General features: G+C 45.2%; 1 protein-coding gene across 1 annotated transcript; it reads left to right on the forward strand.

Annotated features, from left to right (window-relative positions):
* The first annotated feature begins 15,120 nt into the window (after window positions 1-15,120).
* On the forward strand, window positions 15,121-19,776 carry MRPL19 (mitochondrial ribosomal protein L19). Its single transcript, XM_014958226.1, has 6 exons — window positions 15,121-15,237; window positions 15,455-15,566; window positions 16,620-16,738; window positions 17,286-17,420; window positions 18,970-19,151; window positions 19,426-19,776. Exons 1-6 carry the CDS (start codon window positions 15,162-15,164, stop codon window positions 19,639-19,641), a joined length of 840 nt encoding a protein of 279 aa, XP_014813712.1. The 5' UTR covers window positions 15,121-15,161; the 3' UTR covers window positions 19,642-19,776.
* The last annotated feature ends 495 nt before the right edge of the window (window positions 19,777-20,271 follow it).

The raw sequence follows: 20,271 nt of genomic DNA on the forward strand, positions 1-20,271 counted from the left end.
TGACCTGGGGTGGGTGCTGGTTTGGAGAAGCCTGGTTGTTGTTGTTTTAGATGCCCGGGGCTGATGTCTCTCCAGTGCTGCAGACAGACAGAAGGATGGGCAGTATTTCCAAGGAGGGAGCCTGAATTCCCAAGGATTTTTGGAGCGATGGGTATTTGTAGCTGCTGCTGAAATCAGCGTGAGCACTGGTGTCCCACCAGACTGGGGACAGGACAATTCTTCAGCTATGTCCACCATTGGGAGTGATCCTGCAGTGGAGGAGACTTTGCACAGGCCCAGGGACCCCTCCTGGATCTCACTGCAGGACTGGGACTGGCATCAGCCCACATTTCCAAAATCCTTCTTCCTTTTAACAGCCGCTGTGCCAGACTCCCTCTATCCCACTGGACCCGTCTCCTCCACCAAGCTCAACAGAGGATCACACAGATTGTAACTTGAGGTGTTCAGACCCAGGAGACCTGGCTCTTTCCAGAAAAACTCCTTTAACCTCCAACTAGCATTGACTTTGCTGCTAACTCCAGCACTGCCCACCCTGCAGAGCTAAAGGAAGGCTCCAGCTCACCTGGAGGCACATCCAATGCTTGATCCTGCCTGATCTTCAGCCACATCCTGGCAGCATCAAACCAGCCATGCCAGAAGAGCTGCGCCCTGGGGACACAGTAGTGGGCTGGCTGGTGGACTCTCTTCTCTCTGGGTCCAGGAAGATCCTGGGCGTTGTTCACCACCACTGCAGCTTGGGCATAGGCTTTGGTATAGATCATGGACATCACCAACATATCTAGGCTGAGTGTCAGTGCAGAGAGCGGGGGACAGTTTTTACAGGCAAAGCCTGTGTTATACACCTGCACACACCTACGGAGCAGCACTGTGTGGGGCTGCCAGGGAAGGGGAGATGGAGCCAGGCACACACACAGCTGCTGAACAAAGCCACAGCTTCCATCCCACAAAAATAACCTGAGTGGGAACATCCAACGAAAACCACAACTGGTTTTTACTCCTCTGTCCTGTCCATCCACATGGAATTAAGCAAAGCTTTCCAAAAACATTCACTTTAGACCTGAAAACAAGCCTAAGAGACTTCAGCCCAAAGGGCTCTGTTTGTTTTTTGAGTGCACTCGTAAAGAGTTCCTTATGATGAAATTTCTAACAATGTTTCAGCTGTTTTCAGATGAAAATCAGACTGGCTGTCAGTTTATATGTGAAAGACATTTTCAAGAGTGCTGCCATGAAAACCACAGTCATTGTTTCCACCAGAAATCTGTCCTGGGATGATCTATGTCCTAAAAGCAAACCTCAAGGGGAGCTGTAAATCTGTGGCCCCATTTGCTTTCCATCCATGTTGCCGCTTGCTCAAGTTCCAACCCTCCACACTGAGGATGAGGGTAGTGGAAAATCTTCAGTTTGAGCCTGAATCCTGTTAATGACCCATCCACCCAGACCACCTGAAAAAGAGGCTGGTCTGGCCTGAATTGCACACAAGCAACCTCCCTTCCCACAAACAGCTCTTCACACACTGAGGATCTACAGTGAAGTTGCAGATGAGTCACCTCTCAAGGACAGTGGTGGCTCTGGGTTGACCTGACAGCAGAGATGTACCCTGAGGTCCAGTGGGATCCAGTCCCAGTCCCTCCTCTCTGCAGACCTTCCTGCCACCTTACCTTTTTGCAGAGGGCTGCCTAAACAGCATCAAAGAGCAGGAACTTCTGTGGGCTGCTTTACTCTTTATTTCACCTGAGACTTTAATCCCACATACCAGACCTCTCTGACTCATATTTTCCAGGGTTGACCTAAGTTTTAAAGAGAAAAGACCAAGATATTTGGCTCCTAACATCTATGTATAATTCTTATCTCAATTCTGCTACCCTTGCCAAGGGGAAGATTCACCACTCTTGCCTTATAAGCATGAGACACCCAACCATACCCACTATCAGTCAAAGCTCCTTATCAGCAGGACAAAGAAATAACAGAGCCCCTGGAAATTTATCAGCACTCTGGAAATGGGAAGCACTATTTGCTGAAAAAAGCCCACCCTGTTAGCAGGTGTTGATTTTACTGATTAAAGGGTAATTAGTTTTGGCTGATTCAGTAGGTGGGGAAAAAAAAAAAAACTGTGGTGACAAAGGGTTTAAGGCTAAACATGGGAAGTATGCTTGAGCAGCCCTTTAGGTTGTTGTTAGTAAAGTCAAACCAGAGGAAGTTTACATCAGTGTCACGTGAGGGCTTTGTTTTTAAGCAAGTTTGTAAAGATACTTTCCAAAAGAAAAGCAGAAAGCAGCTCTTACCAAAAAAAAAAAAAAAAAAAAAAAAAAAATAAAAAAAAAACACACAAAAAAAAAAAAAAAAAAAAAAAAGGGGGCGGGCCCCCCGGGAAGGGGGGCCGACCGCCGCCTAAATAAATTTTTAAAAAAACTTTCAAAAAGAAAAAAAAAAAAAAGCCTTAAAAAAAAAAAAAAAAAAAAAGAAAAAAGATATATCAGAAAGATACACCAGACTTTGAGAAACAGTCAATTCAGTTAAAGCCCATCTCCATAATGCCCTTATTCCTTAGGGCATGTGGGAACATCAGCTGCGTGTTTCAAACAGAAAGAGGCCACCTGTCCCAACAGCAGCACAGACAAAGGATGGTCTCTCTGTCACGGACAGTCTCATGGGGTAAACATGAATCAAGAGGACACTGAAGGAATAACAGCCCTTGAAATCCAGCCATGCCTTTAAATATGTCTCCTGGGAACAGGTAATAATGCATATGATGATACACAATCTCTTGGTTCCCTTGTCCCCAAAGCCACCCAGAAGCGGGACTTGGCCGGTACTGATGCAGTTCAGCATTACATTGGAGGAATGATTGTTTGTCCTCTGCCTCTTCACAAAGTAACTACAAAGAATGACTGCTCTTAGATACAACATTTGCGTATACTTAAATACACTTTCTGCCTCTAGAAGGCACAGAGCCTTGTGCCTGAGCTGGGTTTGAATACCTTCCTGATCACCGCAAAAAAAGCACATGGGGTCTATACGCTCAGCTTAAGAAGCAAAGAAGTCCATAGCACCTAGTTACACACACAGAGCCTGGGCCTGAGCTCAGCAGCTCTTAGCTTCTCCTGCCGTGACCAGTGTTGTGGTCACTCACCACCGAGAAGCAGGCACACCAGCCAGTCCCACCTCCAAGGAGAACAGGGTACTTCTCCAGCCAGAGCTAATCCAGGAGTTAGTCACCTGAATCCCAAAGTGGCTTTAGTCCAGAATGCTTAACAACTGTACCTCAGTCCTCCTGTTTGATCGTGATACACTACAATTGCATTGTTCTTTCTTCTCCCATACTCCTCTCTTGCACATTCTCTCCTTCTCCTGCTACACATAAAACTGTAACATCTGAAACACACATCCAAATTCCCAATGTGCTTTAAAAGCAATTAAGTACAACTGTAACTGGGGAAACTGAGGCACTGAGAAGGGAAGCAATTCGCCATCCAATTTTGTCATCCCAACATCACCCGATTTATAAATGGCAATGAGAAACAGACCCAGTTTGGACATTCTATGTGCTCATCTTGCTGCCTTCTAGGGCTGATTTTTGGTAATGCTTCCCTGTTTTCAATGACCCTGCACCACTAACCTCTACCTCGCTGACTAAACCATTAACAACGTGAAGAGGGGCTGGTCAGTAGAAGAGCCAGACCAGGATTAGCTTTCAGTTAGAGAACCATAGGTAGAGTTGAAGCCCTGTTTGTTTACACAGTCACAGGCAGGTTTATTTGTACAAAGGTGCTAGGACTAGTCTCGCTTTCTGAAACAAGTACAAGTTACATTACTTACTTCTCACCGTGTTTTCCATCGAGTCTCAAAGCGCTCTCCAAAAGACCATTGTTGCATTCTGCCATTTCACACATGGAGGAAGCACAGTCACAGTTTGAGGTCACTCCTTTTTCAAGGTCAGCCAGGGGAAACTGTCAGAGATGAGAAAAGATTAAATACTTTTAATCTTCAAGTCCAGTTAGAGCTCTTTCCACTTGGCCACGTTGCCTCCTTGTAAATGAATGTAAACTGATGACAAAGTAGATGTGCATTTATACCTATAGGAATACATCTACACGGGGTGGACAGAGCTTCAAATACAAACTAGCAAAGCTTCCCAGCATAGTACAGCTCTTTGTTCTGTTGGGTTTTTTTTGATCTTTCCCCTAAGAGTGTCTTATGGAAACAGATGGTGTTACTCATGGAAGTAAGCACTGTTTGCTTTCATCAGTTTGAAGGCACAGGACTCCACATAATGCAGTTTTGCAATACAACACCAAGTATCTCTCAAGTAAAATCTTCCCCTGTCTCCATATTCAATGTTAAACAACAGCTGTGCAGAAGATTCAAACTGATAAGCCTTTGAAGTTTTCACATTTTGTGTCACTTAATCGCCCCAGTTTACAAAACAAATACAAATCCTGGAGGACTGTGCCGCAGAGTGGGACAGGTTTGGAGTGAGGGTGTTTCTTTAACATAATTATGTGTAGAGCAAAGGCCCCAAGTGATGCACTTACTTCACTAAAACACTGAGAAAAGTTGTACAGAGTGATGCAAAACCCTTCAGTGGGCAAAAATGTCAAATAAAATATTTGGAGACTACAAAGTGATCCACAAGAAAACTGAAAACTTTCTCCTCATGTCTGCACCAAGTAATTGATGCTGAAACCTCTCTCAGCTGGCATCCTCCTTAGTATAGTGATGCCATATTCTATGTTCATACTGCACAGTCTGGTGCTTTATCTAGGACCAGCATATCCAACTGGGTTTAGTTGGTGTCTTGTGTACAGGATGTTCTTGGGTTAATCACTGTACTAGAACTACAGGTTCTAATTCAAAACCACTTGTTTTACAATGGTCTCAAGAGACTACGCAGTGACAAAGTCCAGGTGTGTTGGGCATTGCAGGCAGTGCTGGACTCTGTCATCTAAAACAGCCTAAGAACTTACAATGGCATTGAAGGTCAAGCCATTCAAACCTTTGCACTCTGTAGCCACAATACCAGCATTAGGGAGCTCCAATTAACTTGCTTCTAGGGCAAGTGACACGTCCCACTGCAGAAAGCTCCTACTGAAATTTTACTGTGCTTATTGCCTCTGGGCATCAGGGTCAAAGACACATGGCTAATACCAAACACAGTAACGTTACTTACTGGACCAGCTATAAAGAACATAGAGGAAGGAAGGAGAGTATACAGTGGCTTGCAAGAGGTTTGGAAATGACTGAGTTCACCAGGCACTGTTTGGACTGACTCAGTGTAACGTGCAGAGCTGTGTGTGTACGCTAATCATTAGCTTAGGGGCTGCAAGCAACAGGGAACTGCATAAGACTAGTATAAAAGGTGGCATTTCTATATACAAGAAACAAGTAACCTCAGAAACACCTCAGTTGAGGTAAAAAGGAACTAGAGCCCACCCAGATTCCAAACCCATCTTTATTTTTGCCGGACCAGGTCTGTGTGATGGATTGACAAGCCAACACCAGCCTCCCAGCCCTCCCCTGCCAGTCACCCTGGTGCTTGTTCTCTGCCCTGTTCTACATTATCCCCTGGGTGCTATTTCACACCGAGCCCTTCCCTAGCTGTTTTCAACCTGAGCTGCTGTTCCCCATGGAGAATCTTTTCTATTTATTACTCCCCTGCTGATAATTTCTTGCTTCATTTGCCAACCCCATCTCGGACATACATAACTAGCCAAACCACCTTCTCCCTTCCTGCATTGACAAGTAAAATCATTTCTTTTCGGATTCACTACCCTGACGCAGCACACTGGGTAGCCTCCACATAGCCCTCCCTCTGAAAAACACACCTTCGGACATTAAAGGAAAAGCAGCTGTGTTCATCAAAAGGAGTCTTGGTCCCAAGTGCTCATTTCAGACAGTTTGGTTTTCATCAAAAGAGAATTGCCACAAATGGTGTCACGAACACCTAGGAGAGCTGAGGACTTCTTCGGCTGGTTTAGGAAGCCAGTGTCCATAACTGCTGCTGCTTCCGTGGAGAAGGAGGCAGAGATACAAAACCTGTAAAGCCCAGTTCTCAGGTGGAAGCCCTGCTGTGAATCCAGGGGAAGTTAAGTGAGACATAAAACGAAGCAGCAGTTTCTCTCTCCCACCTATCTTCATGCAATAATGCTGCAAACAGTTGAACCAGCGTAGTGGAAAATAATTTTGTGATTTCTATTGGGTTTTTCCAAAACAAAGGATATTGGATCACATTTTCTCCTCAGTTTAGTCACTGTTCACAGAGTAATGAAGAGCAGAAGTTGGCTTGCTTTGTTTAAAATAATGAGAAGCTGTGACTTTGAGCAATTTGATCATAAATTTTTGTCTCACTTTTTCTCCTGCATGAGCAGGTTGTGATAGTAGGTATAATTTACTATGACAAACCACTAGCATTAATGCATTAATCAAGAAAAACAAATGGTCCCCCTTTGAAATCTCCTGCCCACCTAGAGAGAGTAATGGGGTTATAAATGGAGAAAGACCAAATATTGACTCTATGAAATGTAAAGGTACCTGGGAGTTCACCCATCAGTCTTTAGATTACACTTGCCTTTCAAGATGAATGGGATTTCTCTCATAATCCATTTTGATTATTTTTTTTTAAGCATCTCAGGAAACAGGATGGGGACATTCAACTCATTGCTCTCTTTGGGTTTTCAAGATGTTCCAGACTTTTTCTGAAGGATGGTACCTCCGATTTCTGGAATGAGGTAGATGTTCCCAACCCAAGAGCTGCCTTTCAGTTTGATATAATATTGAAGGAGCTGCCTGGAATGGATGATGAGGTATTTGTTTGATGGTGTTTCTAGCTTTCTGTAAGATGGCTCCAGAGACTTACCCTCCATCACTTCCACTATGGAAAATCAGGGATACAGACACCTCCTGGTATCTGGACCCATATAGGATTCAAAGGGGACACAGAATTTACTGCCTAAGGGAAAGGTCTCTGGAACCGTTTACTGAATTTAATCTTACTTTCTCACATACTCTTCCTCCCCCTCCAAACTTATAATCATAAAATCATAGAACCATAGAATAATCTGGGTTGGAAGGGACCTTTAAAGTCACTTAGTCCAACCCCCTGCCATGAGGAGGGACATCTTCAACTATATCAGGTTGCTCAGAGCCCCATCCAACCTGACTTTGAATGTTTCCAGGGATGGGGCATCTACCACCTCTCTGGTCAGCCTGGGCCAGCGTTTCACCACCCTCATTGTAAAAAATGTCTTCCTTATATCTGGTCTAAATCTTACCTCTTTAAGTTTAAAGCTATTATCCCTTGTCCTACAGCAATAGTCCCTGCTAAAAAGCCTGTCCCCATCTTTCCTGTAGGCCCCCGTTAGGTACTGCAAGGCTGCAATACAGTCCTCCCAGAGCCTTCTCTTCTCCAGGTTGAACAACCCCAACTATCTCAGTCTGTCCTGACTCCAGCCCTCTGGTCATCTTCGTGCTTTCTCTGGACCTGCTCCAACAGGTCCATGTCCTTCCTGTGCTGAGGGCCCCAGAGTTGGATGCAATACTCCAGGTGGGGTCTCACCATAGAGGCAGAACCACCTTCCCCTCGCTGCTTTTGATACAGCCCAGGATATGGTTGGCTTTCTGGGCTGTGAGTGTGCTTCAGTCCTCCTGGGAAGGGCTTTCCCCAATCCCTTCATCCCCCAGTCTGTATTGATACCAGGAGCTGCACCGACCCAGGTGCAGGACCATGCACTTGGCCTTGTTGAACCACATGAGGTTCACACGGGCCAATCCAGAGGTCCGTCTGGATGTATGCCATCCCTCAGGCATGTCAACTGCACCACTCAGCTCTGTGTCACCAGCAAACTTGCTGAGGGTGTACTCGATCCCCCTGTCCATGTCATTGATTAAGACACTGAACTGTACTGAAGACCTATGTGGGACACCACTTCTCACCAATCTCCACCTGGTCATGGAGCCATTGACCACTGCCCTGTGGATGTGACCATCCAACCAATTCCTCATCCACCGAACAGTCCGCTCATCAAACATCTCTTCAATTTAGAGAAGGATGTTGTGGGAGAACATACCAAAGGCCTTACAGAAGTCCAGATACATGACATCCACAGCTCTTCCCTTGTTCACTGAAATAGTCACTCCATCGTAGAAGGCCACTAGGTTGCTCATCAAACATCTCTTCAATTTAGAGAAGGATGTTGTGGGAGAACATACCAAAGGCCTTACAGAAGTCCAGATACATGACATCCACAGCTCTTCCCTTGTTCACTGAAATAGTCACTCCATCGTAGAAGGCCACTAGGTTGGTCAGGCAGGACTTGCCCTTGGTGAAGCCACACTGGCTGTCTCAAATCACCTCCCTGCCCTCCATCTGCCTTAGCATAGCTTCTAGGAGGGTCTGCTCCATGATCTGCCCAGGCACAGAGGTGAGGTTGACAGGTCAGTAGTTCCCAGGGTCCTCTTTTCTACCCTTTTTAAAAATCAGTGCAATGTTTCCCTTTTTCCAGTAACCATGGACTTCACCCAACTGCCATGACATTTCAAATATCATGGAGAGTGGCTTGGCGACTACATCAGCCAATTCCCTCAGGACTCTGGGATGCATCTTGTCAGGTCCCATAGACTTCTGTTTTTTCAGGTTCCTCAGGTGGTCATGAACCTAATCTTCTCTTACTGTGGGAGGGACTTTGCTCCTCCAATCCCCATCATGTAGGGATGATGATGTCTCACTCATTTAGCCTCTGAAGCAATGGTATACCTGTCTTCTACACAGACTATTGGAGCATACTTCAACACTCTAGATTAGTTTCAACATTGGCTTCCACATTAGATTAAATCCCTTTTTAAAATGTCTTAGTGAATCAGAAAATCAGGGGAATGGAGTGTTTAATGAATGCTGAGATAAGCCAGTGTTGCTGTCCCTTCTGTAACCTGTAAGGGTACCAGGCAACCCATAGGGAATATGGGAACCCATAGGGAACTCAATACTGAGTGGGGACACAACCAAGAGTCAAGACTCCAAGGAGAAGCTGCAAAGCCAGTCACATCGTAAATTCTCAATGATCTGAAGACAATACAGATTCCAAGAGAAATTTAAAGACCTTTCTGACTCTGAACATAGGGCCAGTATCTACTGAGGCACTGGCAAAGCTGCCAACAGACCAGTTCATATTTCATGTATCACCTGCACCCTGATAGAAATCATTGGCACCTGGCTTTTTTTATTCCCCATAAAGGTTATACAATAACAGTTTATCCTTCAGGGCTAGAGCACAACAAAGGGAAAAGGAAATGGAAGAAAATAGGTGTGCCTGAACACACTGGTGATGTGCCATGGAGGTTATGCCCATTGCCAGAGGACCTTCAGGAGCCTCAGGCTCAGGGGAGCAGATGTGATTGCTTCTCCAGCAACTGCACGCAAAGGGGAGAACATGCAGTTGGTCTCGCAGGTTTAACCAGCCGTGGCTCCAAAATGAACCAGGCTTGGGGGGTGTTTTGACAGAATGAGCTGAAGATTTTCCAATCGATTCCTTCTCCAAGCTCAGTGCTAGGATGTTGTGTCTAAAGAACAGTTCTCCCTCTCCTTGTTGCTTGCTCTACAGTAAGGTAAAAAATTTAATTATGGATGCTTGATGGCCACCTTAATGAACAGCTGTTCAAGTCAGAAGGGTCTGGCACCTTAGGTTATTTTACATTTTGAGATATCTCTAATTATGAAGTTTCAGCAGGGTCAACTCGCCTTAAGCTAACCCACAACTCATGTCTCATTAAAGAGAAGTTTCCAGAAGCACTAGAGCTGCCTCAGACTGTTATAAATATTCTAATAAAATCCACTATACTGTCCTGGTTTGAGGTAGAACAGAACCAACTTTCTGTTCCATAATTTTACTTCTCAGCTAAGCCTCTGCTAACTCTCTGAAATTAACAACGTATATAACCTTTCTAGGGCAGTTTATAGAGCTGTTTTGATACCTGGGATAAAAGGGGAACAGAGGAATCCAGGCATTGCCTTGTGCCCATGCTGACATGGTTTTGCAAGAGAGCCCTGAAGGACACAGATACCCCTGGACAATATGATATACGTGACCCCTCAGTTTGAAGGGAGCTATATCTGCTTTACCAGCCACTGGTGAGGCTACAGCAACTATGAATGACTTGACAGTTGCTCTGTAAAGGGTAGGATTCAGTGAGGATAAAAGCAGACTCTGAGACACTTCTCTCAGGAAGACATCACCACGGAAGCCATGGAGCAGTGGAGCTACTCTACACCACAAAGTCTGTCCTTGTCCTTCCAGTTAGCTTCCCTGGGGCCTCCATTTCTCTACTGGAAAAGTAGAGAAAGCAGCTCAGGAGACCCTCAGAAGTGCCAGATAACAGCCCAGCATCTCCTAGCAATAAGTACATACTGAATGCTTGAGGGGATTGACCCTTTAACTTTTCTTTCTCCAACTCTGAAATGTGGGTGATGCCCCTGTGAGCAGGGATCACTTCCAGGCTCTGTACCTGGTGTAACGATCGTAGAAACTGACGAAACACAGATAAGAGGACAAGAGATGCATTTGTGCCACACTGTTGTGTAAATGGCAGGGGCAGGAGCTTCACTCCTGAGGTAACAAATGCCAAAGTAAGGTTTTAAAAATGAATTTTCAAAAGCAGTATTTCCACTTTCAAATCCAACTGACATCAAACTGTGCCAAGCCTTGTGGTCTGTATTGAGCCAGTGCTCATTCCCATACATGAAGGAGATGACCACAAGGAGTTTCTGCACACAGAGAGATGATGAGGTGAGGAAGACCCTCCATAAGCTAGCCCCATTTCTTTTGGAATCTGCCTCTTTTCAACCCTGAATGCACAACACACCACATCTCCAGAGCAGCTCAGCCCCTTGTAGACAGCTCTTTCTGTTTAGAGACATAATAACAATAACAGCAGGTGTTACCACCTTTTGCTGTGTTTCCTCTAAAAAGACATCCAATTTCCCTCAGGCAACATGAAAATTCACTCCCTTCTTCACACCCTCTGACGCTCCACAGACAGCTGTGTTGGGGCTGCTGCAACGTGGCCTCAGGTGTTGAGAAGAAATCTCTAAGATTTCAGAGTTCAATACAGACTGTTTCAGAAAGTGATACCGACAGCCCTCATGCCGGTGCTGCACAGATTGATGCAAATATCTGTGCTGGGACTGAAGCACCGTGTCCCTGGCCCCATGGGGACAGGAGCAGGTTAAATCCAAACAGCACGTGTTACATGCAGGTAGGCAGGTCAACTCGAGCCAGGAAGCTGCCTGACAATGTTCACACAGATCAGAGTAAGAGCCTTGCCCCGGTGTTTTGGGGTTTCATAACTCACATCCAGTGTTATACAAACCCAGATGTGTCCTAGACCTCAAGTAGGACTCGTTCTGAGCCAACACCAGTACAGCTTGTTGAACATCTCTGCATCAGTAACGTATACACAGCCCCTCCCTGCCAAAAGCAGCATATGCTCTGAGGTCTGTTCTTCGGGCTTTGCTTACACCAAAGTTGAGCTAAAGCACATTAAACAAAAATGAATGGTTCAGAATCTCAAACAAAGGGTGGAGCAAAGCACAAGGCAGGTCTCCTTCGTCCCATGGTGGTCCCTAAACATCTGCCTTTTTTCCTCTAATGACTAGAACCATCATTCACTGAAATCTTTAGCAAGGAAGGGTGTTTCTACATAGGTCCAAAAGGGATGTTATACCTGTGACCTGAGAGAGAATACGTTCTTTAATGATACATCTGCAAGGACACAAACATTAGGGGAGGAAGACAGGTCACCAAAATGCCCACAACAAAAGAGATTTGGTTTTGAAATAGGCTGGATGGAAGTGGGAGCATGTCCAGCTGGATAATTGAGCAAACCCAACCTCCCCACGTAATGCTGTGGCCAAAAGGCCTACCTCAGCACTGAGTATAAACACAGCCGAAGACTGAGCTATCGTATCTACGCATTTGGGGTGACTGTGAGTGCTACTGAACTATCACGTTCTGTTTTGGAACAAACAGTTCAAGAAGGATATTGAACAACTGGAAGAGACTTCAAAGACAGTAACATGAAGGATGACATTTAGTGGAAGACCTTGTCCCCATCCTACTTCATAGACAAGAGGGGATCAAGCTAAGCGCTATTTTCTGCCTGTCTGGGTTTTCTTGCCAAGGAAACTCAAATGCTCAAACAGGGAAATGCAGCGCATTTTGGTGGGAACAAAAAAGACCCGCATAGCACAGCATCCTTAGATTGAGTCACAGCTACCAAGGCATCGTGAAAATACTCCTACAGTGTGCTCCACGGGACATCTCTGCTCCTCCACGGTAGATTTGGCCAAAACTTTCTATCAAAAAGAACTTAAAGAGTGATTTGACCATGACTACCTGAGAGGAAGATGCACACTTAGTAATAGAGGGCTGTAATTCCAGCTGGGCAAGCAGTCACAAATAAATTTGGTGTAGTAGCAGTAAGGAGCCAAAGGTGAGCTTCCCCAGGACCTGACAGGGGGAATCAGAAATAGGCTCAACTCAAACAATTATTTCAGAGAATTCCCAAAGTCTGTTTAATCTTTGCCAGATCACCTGAGCACAGTGATGCCTTTATGAATTTTATCCTACTCCTAGAAGCATTTTACACAACTGAGTAACTCTTGTGATTGTGAAGTGATCCATATCTTCATAGATTTTGCTTTATAGGTAAGAAAAGTAGGAAGGCAGCCTTTCTTCTACTCTATCTGACCTGTTCAGTGAAGAAACTCAAGCTGAGTCTCTTGTACCTGTATTTCAAACTCAAGAAAGCTGTCCCTGAAAAAAGAGACCCAAGAAGAGGGGGTCCACCACAAGTAAGAAGCTCACAGTGTAAAACTGATGAACCTAAGGAAACAGCTGTCTGCAAGTCAGCCTTGATAACCTGCACTTGTGCTCCTTAAAAATGGCACACCTGAATGGCTTAGCCACAAAAATCAGTGGTGCCTTCATGTCAGGGTGCCTCAAGAGGCCACAGAGGAACCAGACACAGGGTGCAGAGCTGTTCAGGGCACTTCAAATGAAGTGAGGTTCACTTCCAGTAACTTAGGAATCCCCATGCTTGATGCACCAGGCTGTTGAGATGATCTTGTTAGGCTGCAATCAACAGCGGTCAGCCATGGAGTTAGAAATGGCTCCCTTAGACTAAAGCATCCAATTTTCTTCCTTAAAGACAGTTGTGATCCACAAATCTGCAGTTTTCCAAGTTGCAACCCACACATCTCCTTACCCCGGTATGCCCTATTCCTCACCCCCCTCAGATATATTCTTCTGCCTTTTTAATAGTGCGTAGGTAGTGACAAAAATTTGAAAAAAAAAGCATAATCTTGAGAAGGAATCTTTGCTTCAAGTGTGTGCTCAATGTTGGTGGAGATTGTTCTTTATTTCAAGGGTCAGAGTGCCCTCTTCTGTCCCATCCATGCCCTTAACCCACTTTGTGTTTGATCAGCAGATAGTCGAGAAATACTGTGACTTGTCTTACGCGCACCCTATCAACTTCTAAAGCATAATTAAGAAACCAAACAGATGACCCCAAACTAGAAAATAACCCTCATTAATGTGTAGCTCAGGCAGGCTACAAAGCTGCCGCCATTAAAAGGGGCTGAGGGAACATCACAGACAACATGATTGATCTAATTAGTTGATGAGATCAGGCAGATTTTGAAGTGAATCTCTGCAAAGTTTAAACAGTGGGGTGTTATTTAATAGCTCCACACTCTGCATTTATACTTTGCCTCTCTCCTGCCCAAGTACCTGCTAATTGAATCCAGGCTGTTACTGACACCTGAGGAAACCTGACTGAAACAAACATATTAAAAGTAGGTCAATAATACCAATGTGTACAATAATTTCTGAACTAACCGTGGTGAAACCACTAGGACTACAAGTTGTCTGAATTATGGGTAGAGCTAACAATGGCCCAGATAAATTATTAGCTGAGTCTTTCTATCGAAAATATACCAGAGCATGTTTCTGGAAACCACATAACCATGTTTGTGCAGCAAAGCCAGCATTAATAAACTGTGGTGGATCCCCCTGATGTCCCAAGGAGCTACCACGAGTGTGCCTGCACTGTATTCCCACTGCCAATGAGCCCAGCAACACACTGGAAGCTCCAGCTTTGCAGCCCTTGTCCCTCTCCCCTTCCATGCCTGCCTTGAGGCCAGGGGTTCTCTCTGGTCCTCTTTTTGGGTCCTTCTCCCCCTGCCCCGAAATCTCCTTGAGGGATGGGGGTGAAAGGGCTGCCCAGGGAGGTGGTTGAGGCACCATCCGTGGAGGTGTTCAAAAGACAGGTTGATGTAGTGCTGGGAGATATGGTTTAGTGATAGTGTTGCTTTTTGTTTGTTGTGTGAATGTTTATTTTTGTCAAAATTAGGTTGACGGTTGGACAAGATGATCTTTAAGGTCCCTTCCAACCTAGAAGATTCTGTGATTCTGTGAAAGGAGGCACTTTGCTTGATCTCAAGGTTTGATTTCAACCTGCTCTGCTTGAGCAAGAGGGTTGGACTAGATGATCTCTAGGGGGCCCTTCCAACACAAACCATTCTGTGGTTCTGGCTTTTGTTTCCTCCCTACCTGGAAGAGACACCTGGCTCCAGAACCAAGCAACCACCATTGGTGCCACCCACCACCACTCTGTGAGGGGGCAGCCGCACCGGCCTGGTACCATCTGGGGTCACCGTCAGAGCAGGGGTCTACGGCTGAGGCAGGGCCCAGTCAGGGACCCACTCTTTGCCAGGGGGTGTAATGATAGGACAAGGGGAAACGGTTTTAAATTGTAAGAAAAAAGATTCAGATTAGATATCAGGAAGAAATTTTTTACTATGAGGGTGGTGAGGCACTGGAACAGGTTGCCCAGAGAATCTGTGGATGCCCCATCCCTGGAGGGGTTCAAGGCCAGGCTGGATAGGGCCTTGAGCAACCTGCTCTAGTGGGAGGTGTCCCTGCCCATGGCAGGGGGGTTGGAACTCGATGATCTTTGAGGTCCCTTCCAACCCAAACCATACTATGATTCTATGGCCCTACAGCCACAGGACGGCTGGTCCCACTTCGCGCTTCGGGCTAGTTTGTCCCTCTGCGCTGGCCGTAGCGGCGCTGGGCGCATGCGCCGGCGGGCCGGAAGTAGCTGCAGTCGCTATGGCAGCCGCCTGCGGGAGGTTGCTGCCGCGGGGTGCCGCCGCGGGGGCGGTGGGCCTCGCCGTCTTGCCCGGCAGTAAGAACCGCCCGTGCCCCTCATTCCCCTTGTCCCCCTTCATCCCGGCGCCCTCTGTCTGTCCATGGCCGGTCCCCATCCCTCATTGCGCCCCGGCGTGTTTGCCCGGAGAGCGGGGCAGAGAGGGGTGCCCCGGGCCTGCTTGGCGGGGCTGGGATCTGTTGGGGGCGGTTCAGCTTGAAACTACAGTGTCTTTACAGTTACCTTCTTTTTACAGGGTGCTTTTCTTCCTCGGGCTATCGAGTTAGCAGCGATGGGAAGCCGGAAAAATTTCAGCCGCCTCCAAAGCCCGTGATTATTGACAAGCAGAAGCAGCGAGAGGAGAGGAGGTGAGGTGTCCCGGCGCCTGTGGCGGTGTGTTCAGGTCTGCTGCCAGGCCCGTGGTTGTGTGAGCGCCTGCTTAAAGCTCCAAGGCAACCTTGCACAAAAAGTGTTTGCAAATTTCTACCAAAGATAATTTTTGTTGAAATTGTGCTTATAAAAAACCCTTAAAGTACTGTGTTACAGAGTTCACTGAATTTCACTGAATTTTTAGAGTTGGAAGGGACCATAAAGATCATTTAGTCCAACTCCCCTGCCAAAGCAGGACCACCCAGAGCTTGTCAGATCATGCCACTCAGGACTGCATCCAGGCGGGGCTTGAAAATCTCCAAAGAAGGGGACTCCACACCCTCCCTGGCAGCCTGTTCCAGGGCTCTGTCACCCTCACCGTGAAAAAGTTCTTTCTCATATTCAAGTGGAACCCTTTATGTTCCTGAAAGCAGTGAAACAGCGAAAAAAATGCATAGCGATACAGATTTTTGTAAATTTGGGTTTGGTATGTGAAGTTTTCATCGGTTAAAGGCGTGCATCTTTTCAGTATGCTGCAAGACATCTCTTTAGCCTGGAGAAAAGGAGCCTGAGGGGACACCTTTTCGCTCTCTACAACTCCCTGGAAGGAGGGTGTAGAGGCCCTGGGGGCCGGTCTCTTCTCCCAAGTCACAGGCAATAGGACAAGAGGCCTCAAGTTGTGCCAGGGGAGTTTCAGGTTGGATATTAGGAAAAAATTTTACACTGAAGGGATTATTAAGCACTGGAATGGGCTGCCCAGGGAAGTGGTGGAGTGACCATCCCTGGAGATATTCAAAAGACAGGTTGACATAGAGCTTAGAGACGTGGTTTAGAGATGTTTTTCCTCAGAGTTAGGTTGATGGTTGGACTAGATGATCTCAAAGTCCCTTCCAACCTAGACAGTTCTATTCTAACATGACAGGGACATGGGTCCCATATCTGCCTTTGACTTAGACCTTGAGATCAGCTGTAAGTGTGCACGTTACTGTTTGTGAAATGGAGCTGCAAAATGCTTTTGTTTTACACTTACGAAAGTGTGGATTTTCTTGCAGGTTCTTGAGCCCTGAATTTATACCTCCCAGAGGGAGAACAGATCCTCTTAAATTTTATATAGAAAGAAAGGATATGATACAGAGACGGAGAGTCTTCAACATCCCAGAGTTCTATGTTGGTCAGTAACAGTGCTAGAACTTTCATCATTTTATCAATATTTTTTGTAGGGTGGGATGCTAAGAGGTGTGTTTTCCTGTTGTAGAGTATCACACAACATCACAGTATCAGGTGTGTTAGATCAACTAGTATGTGTTTCTGTACATGCTATTTAGTATTTTAATTTCGTATTTACATCCAGTTTCCATTAAAAATATAATAGTAATGTGTTTCTTATGGATTTTTAAAATTGTGACACTGTAGCACGTGGTTTACCAGTAAAGATTAAGAAAGAAAAATACATCAGATTGTGGTTGGTTTGCTTAATGAAAAGTAAAAGACAAAGGTGAAGGTGTAAAGGTGAAGAAGCTTTATAGTTATCCTGCAGAATCACTTTAACGTACATTAGTTCAGAACATGTTAGAAGTTTGTTCTGTTTCTGCCAGTTTTCATGGAAAATAAAACATTTTAAAAATGTACCTAAATGCATGCACTTTGTCTGACTCTCTTCCCATGTTTTGGTACGTGTTTATTTGAAGAGTATTTATTTTAATGAATGTTTTTGGCAGGCAGTGTGCTCGCCGTTACTACTGCAGATCCGTACGCCAGTGAGAAAGCCAGCCGCTTCGTGGGCATCTGCATCCAAAGAGGAGGCAAAGGACTCGGCGCTACCTTTGTCCTTAGGAATGTTATAGAAGACCAAGGTGGGTTTTTAACTGTGGTGACAGGGACCTTTAAGATCATCTAATCCAACCATCAACCTAACTGTGAGGAAAACAAAAAAACCACATCTCTAAACCATGTCACTAAGCGCTATGTCAACCCCTCTTTTGAACACCTCCAGGGATGGTGACTCCACCACTTCCCTGGACAGCCCATTCCAATGCTTAATGATCCTTTCAGTGTAAAAAAATTTCCTAATATCCAACCTGAAACTCCCCTGGCACAACTTGAGGCCATTTCTTCTTGTCCTATCACCTGTTACTTGCGAGAAGAGACCGACCCCCCCTGGCTACACCCTCCTTCCAGGGAGTTGCAGAGAGGGATAAGGTCTCCCCTCAGCCTCCTTTTCTCCAGAATGAACAACTCCAGTTCCCTCAGCTGCTACTCATGAAACTTAATTCTCCAGACCCCTTACCAGTTCTGTTGCCCTTCTCTGGACACACTCCAGCCCCTCAATGTCTTTTTTTTTTTTTGGTAAGGGGCCCAAAACTGGGCACAGCCCTCAAGGTGGGGCCTCACCAGTACAGGGGACCATCACTTCCCTAGTCCTACTCACCACACTGTTCCTGATAGAGGCCAGGATGCTCTTGGCCACCTGGGCACGCTGCTGGCTCATGTTCAGCCGACAGTCGAGCAACACCCCCAGGTCCTTTTTGGCCAAGCATCTCTCCAGCCACTCTTCCCCGAGCCTGGGGTTGGTGTGACCCAGTTATGCTAAACAGGAATGGTAAGCAAAAAATACTGAAGTTGTGTGTGAAAGGGCTAACTGGTGTAGAAATTTAGTGTGTGGAGAGGGTGACAATAAATTAAAGTGAAATCCTCAGTCTACCCACTAGGGGATACTGCAAGTTCAAAACTCTATCCACAGGGATGCTGGCGTGCCATGGAACAGCTTAGTAATTTTTTTTATCTTTCTACTTAGTGATTTTTAGATCTGTGTTCTGAGGAGACTGAGTGGGATCCACTGTGAGGCTGTTGTGCTTGTATTTGAGCCTGGGCAGTCTCCTGCTGGCCATGTTAGCCCAGTTTGAGCACTGTATTTGCATGAACTGGGGACGTGTGTGAACTGTTTAACAAGCAACAGATTAGCAGAGTTTTATAATAGGTTCATATTCTGTTTTATGAAAAAATGGGGGAGATGCAAATACTGATGTTTTGAGAACAAATATGAAGGGGTTGGGTGTCTCTTTATGTTACAATATACATATATGCAATAGATAGTAATAGCCCTTGTAACCAGAAGGGAGTAAAGTTTAAAACCCAAGCTCGTCTTCCTTAAATTCAAGGCATTCGATGTCTTTTAAGCCAATCTGTTATCAGAGATCTGACTTACAAAAGAAACCTGCATTTGCCCGTACAGACACAACACGTGTACAGTCACAGTGCACACAGTGTATTGTAGTTCTCTGTATAAATAAAAAGCAGCTCTTGAATCATACAGGAATGTGTAACAACACCAAAGTAACACTAATTTGGTGTTAGTGTTTCTAGTGAATTCAGTTCATTAAACCCGACTTTTCTCTCTCTAAGGTGTTGAAATATGCTATGAACTCTACAACCCTCGAATCCAGGCGATCGAGGTTCTGAAGCTGGAGAAGAGGCTGGATGACAACCTGATGTACCTGCGAGATGCCCTCCCCGAATACAGTACCTTTGATGTGAACATGAAACCTGTGTCTCGCTTAGAGCATGAAGAAGTTCCTGTAAACAAGGTAAGAGCCCTGTGTTTCAGAGGGAAAGGGGAGGATCATTTGGGTCACTTTCTGACTGGTGTCCTGGAAGGCTGTTTACATTAGTTACCATGTGACAAAAGTATACAAAATAAGTCTTTATGCCATTTCTATAGTGAAAGAACATTGTTTTCTCTTATTTTCCTTCTGTTAGAGCAACAGTTGTCTCACCTTTTGCTAAGCTCACAGTCAGAATCCTGCTTACTTCATACCTTCCGATTATTTACTTTTTTTCTTTTTTAATCTTTCACCCCAGCTGAAGGTACGAATGAAACCTAAACCCTGGTCAAAACGGTGGGAAAGGCCAAAATACAATATAAAAGGAATAAAGTTTGAGTTGCCTGAAAAGAAAATGAAAGAAGCACAGAAGTGGAGCCAGCCCTGGCTGGAGTTTGATATGATGCGAGAGTATGATACGTCAAAACTAGAAGATAAAATTTGGAAGGAAGTGAGTGAAGGCCTTAAAAATTAATAATGGGGTTTGCTGTCTATGAATTACTGAGGAAAATTAATATTAAACTTTGAATTTACTGTATGGATTATCAGTAGTCATGTTTTGTATGTACATAGGCAAAATACACAATAAAGTTCACCTTTCCAGAAAATGTCAAAGCGTACAAGCTTTTGTGGCTGAACACTAACTTTCTGTTCCTGAAAAGAAACAGTGTGTGTTCTGTTCACCCCCCTCTCCAGAAATGAAAAGCCTCCTTTTTTTAAAATTACAATTAAGAGGAGGAGTTTGTATCACCCATGTAAGTTATGTCTTCTGTTACTTCTTTCTGTAAAGAGCAGGTAGTGGGCAGCTGTAGAAGGGAAGCAAACACAAGACATTGGTTAAGTGTTTGATAGAGCAGCAGACACAAATGCTCTGAAATCACTTTTGAAGAACTGAGCCAGTTTTTTTTTTTTAAACCAAATCACATGAATTAGTGTAAGATCCACAATGAAATGCTCACACAGTGGGACAGTTAGTTTCATAAAACTGCATTTCACAGCACACAGGGGGTCTGAGCACGAGCATTAACTGCCTTCCCATGCTTACGAGTTACCTGTCTTCCAAAAAGACACATCTGCAGAGCTAATTTGTGACAGAACATCTATT

The sequence above is a fragment of the Calidris pugnax genome, unplaced genomic scaffold, assembly GCF_001431845.1.
Source record: "Calidris pugnax isolate Ruff unplaced genomic scaffold, ASM143184v1 scaffold276, whole genome shotgun sequence".
Lineage (NCBI taxonomy): Eukaryota > Metazoa > Chordata > Aves > Charadriiformes > Scolopacidae > Calidris > Calidris pugnax.

Coding starts and splice junctions, on each gene's coding strand:
- MRPL19 (XM_014958226.1), top strand. CDS start 15,162: ATGGCAGCCGCCTGCGGGAGGTTGCTGCCGCGGGGTGCCGCCGCGGGG. Junction 15,567..16,619: donor AAGCAGCGAGAGGAGAGGAG/GTGAGGTGTCCC, acceptor ATTTTCTTGCAG/GTTCTTGAGCCCTGAATTTA. Junction 17,421..18,969: donor GAATGTTATAGAAGACCAAG/GTGGGTTTTTAA, acceptor TCTCTCTCTAAG/GTGTTGAAATATGCTATGAA.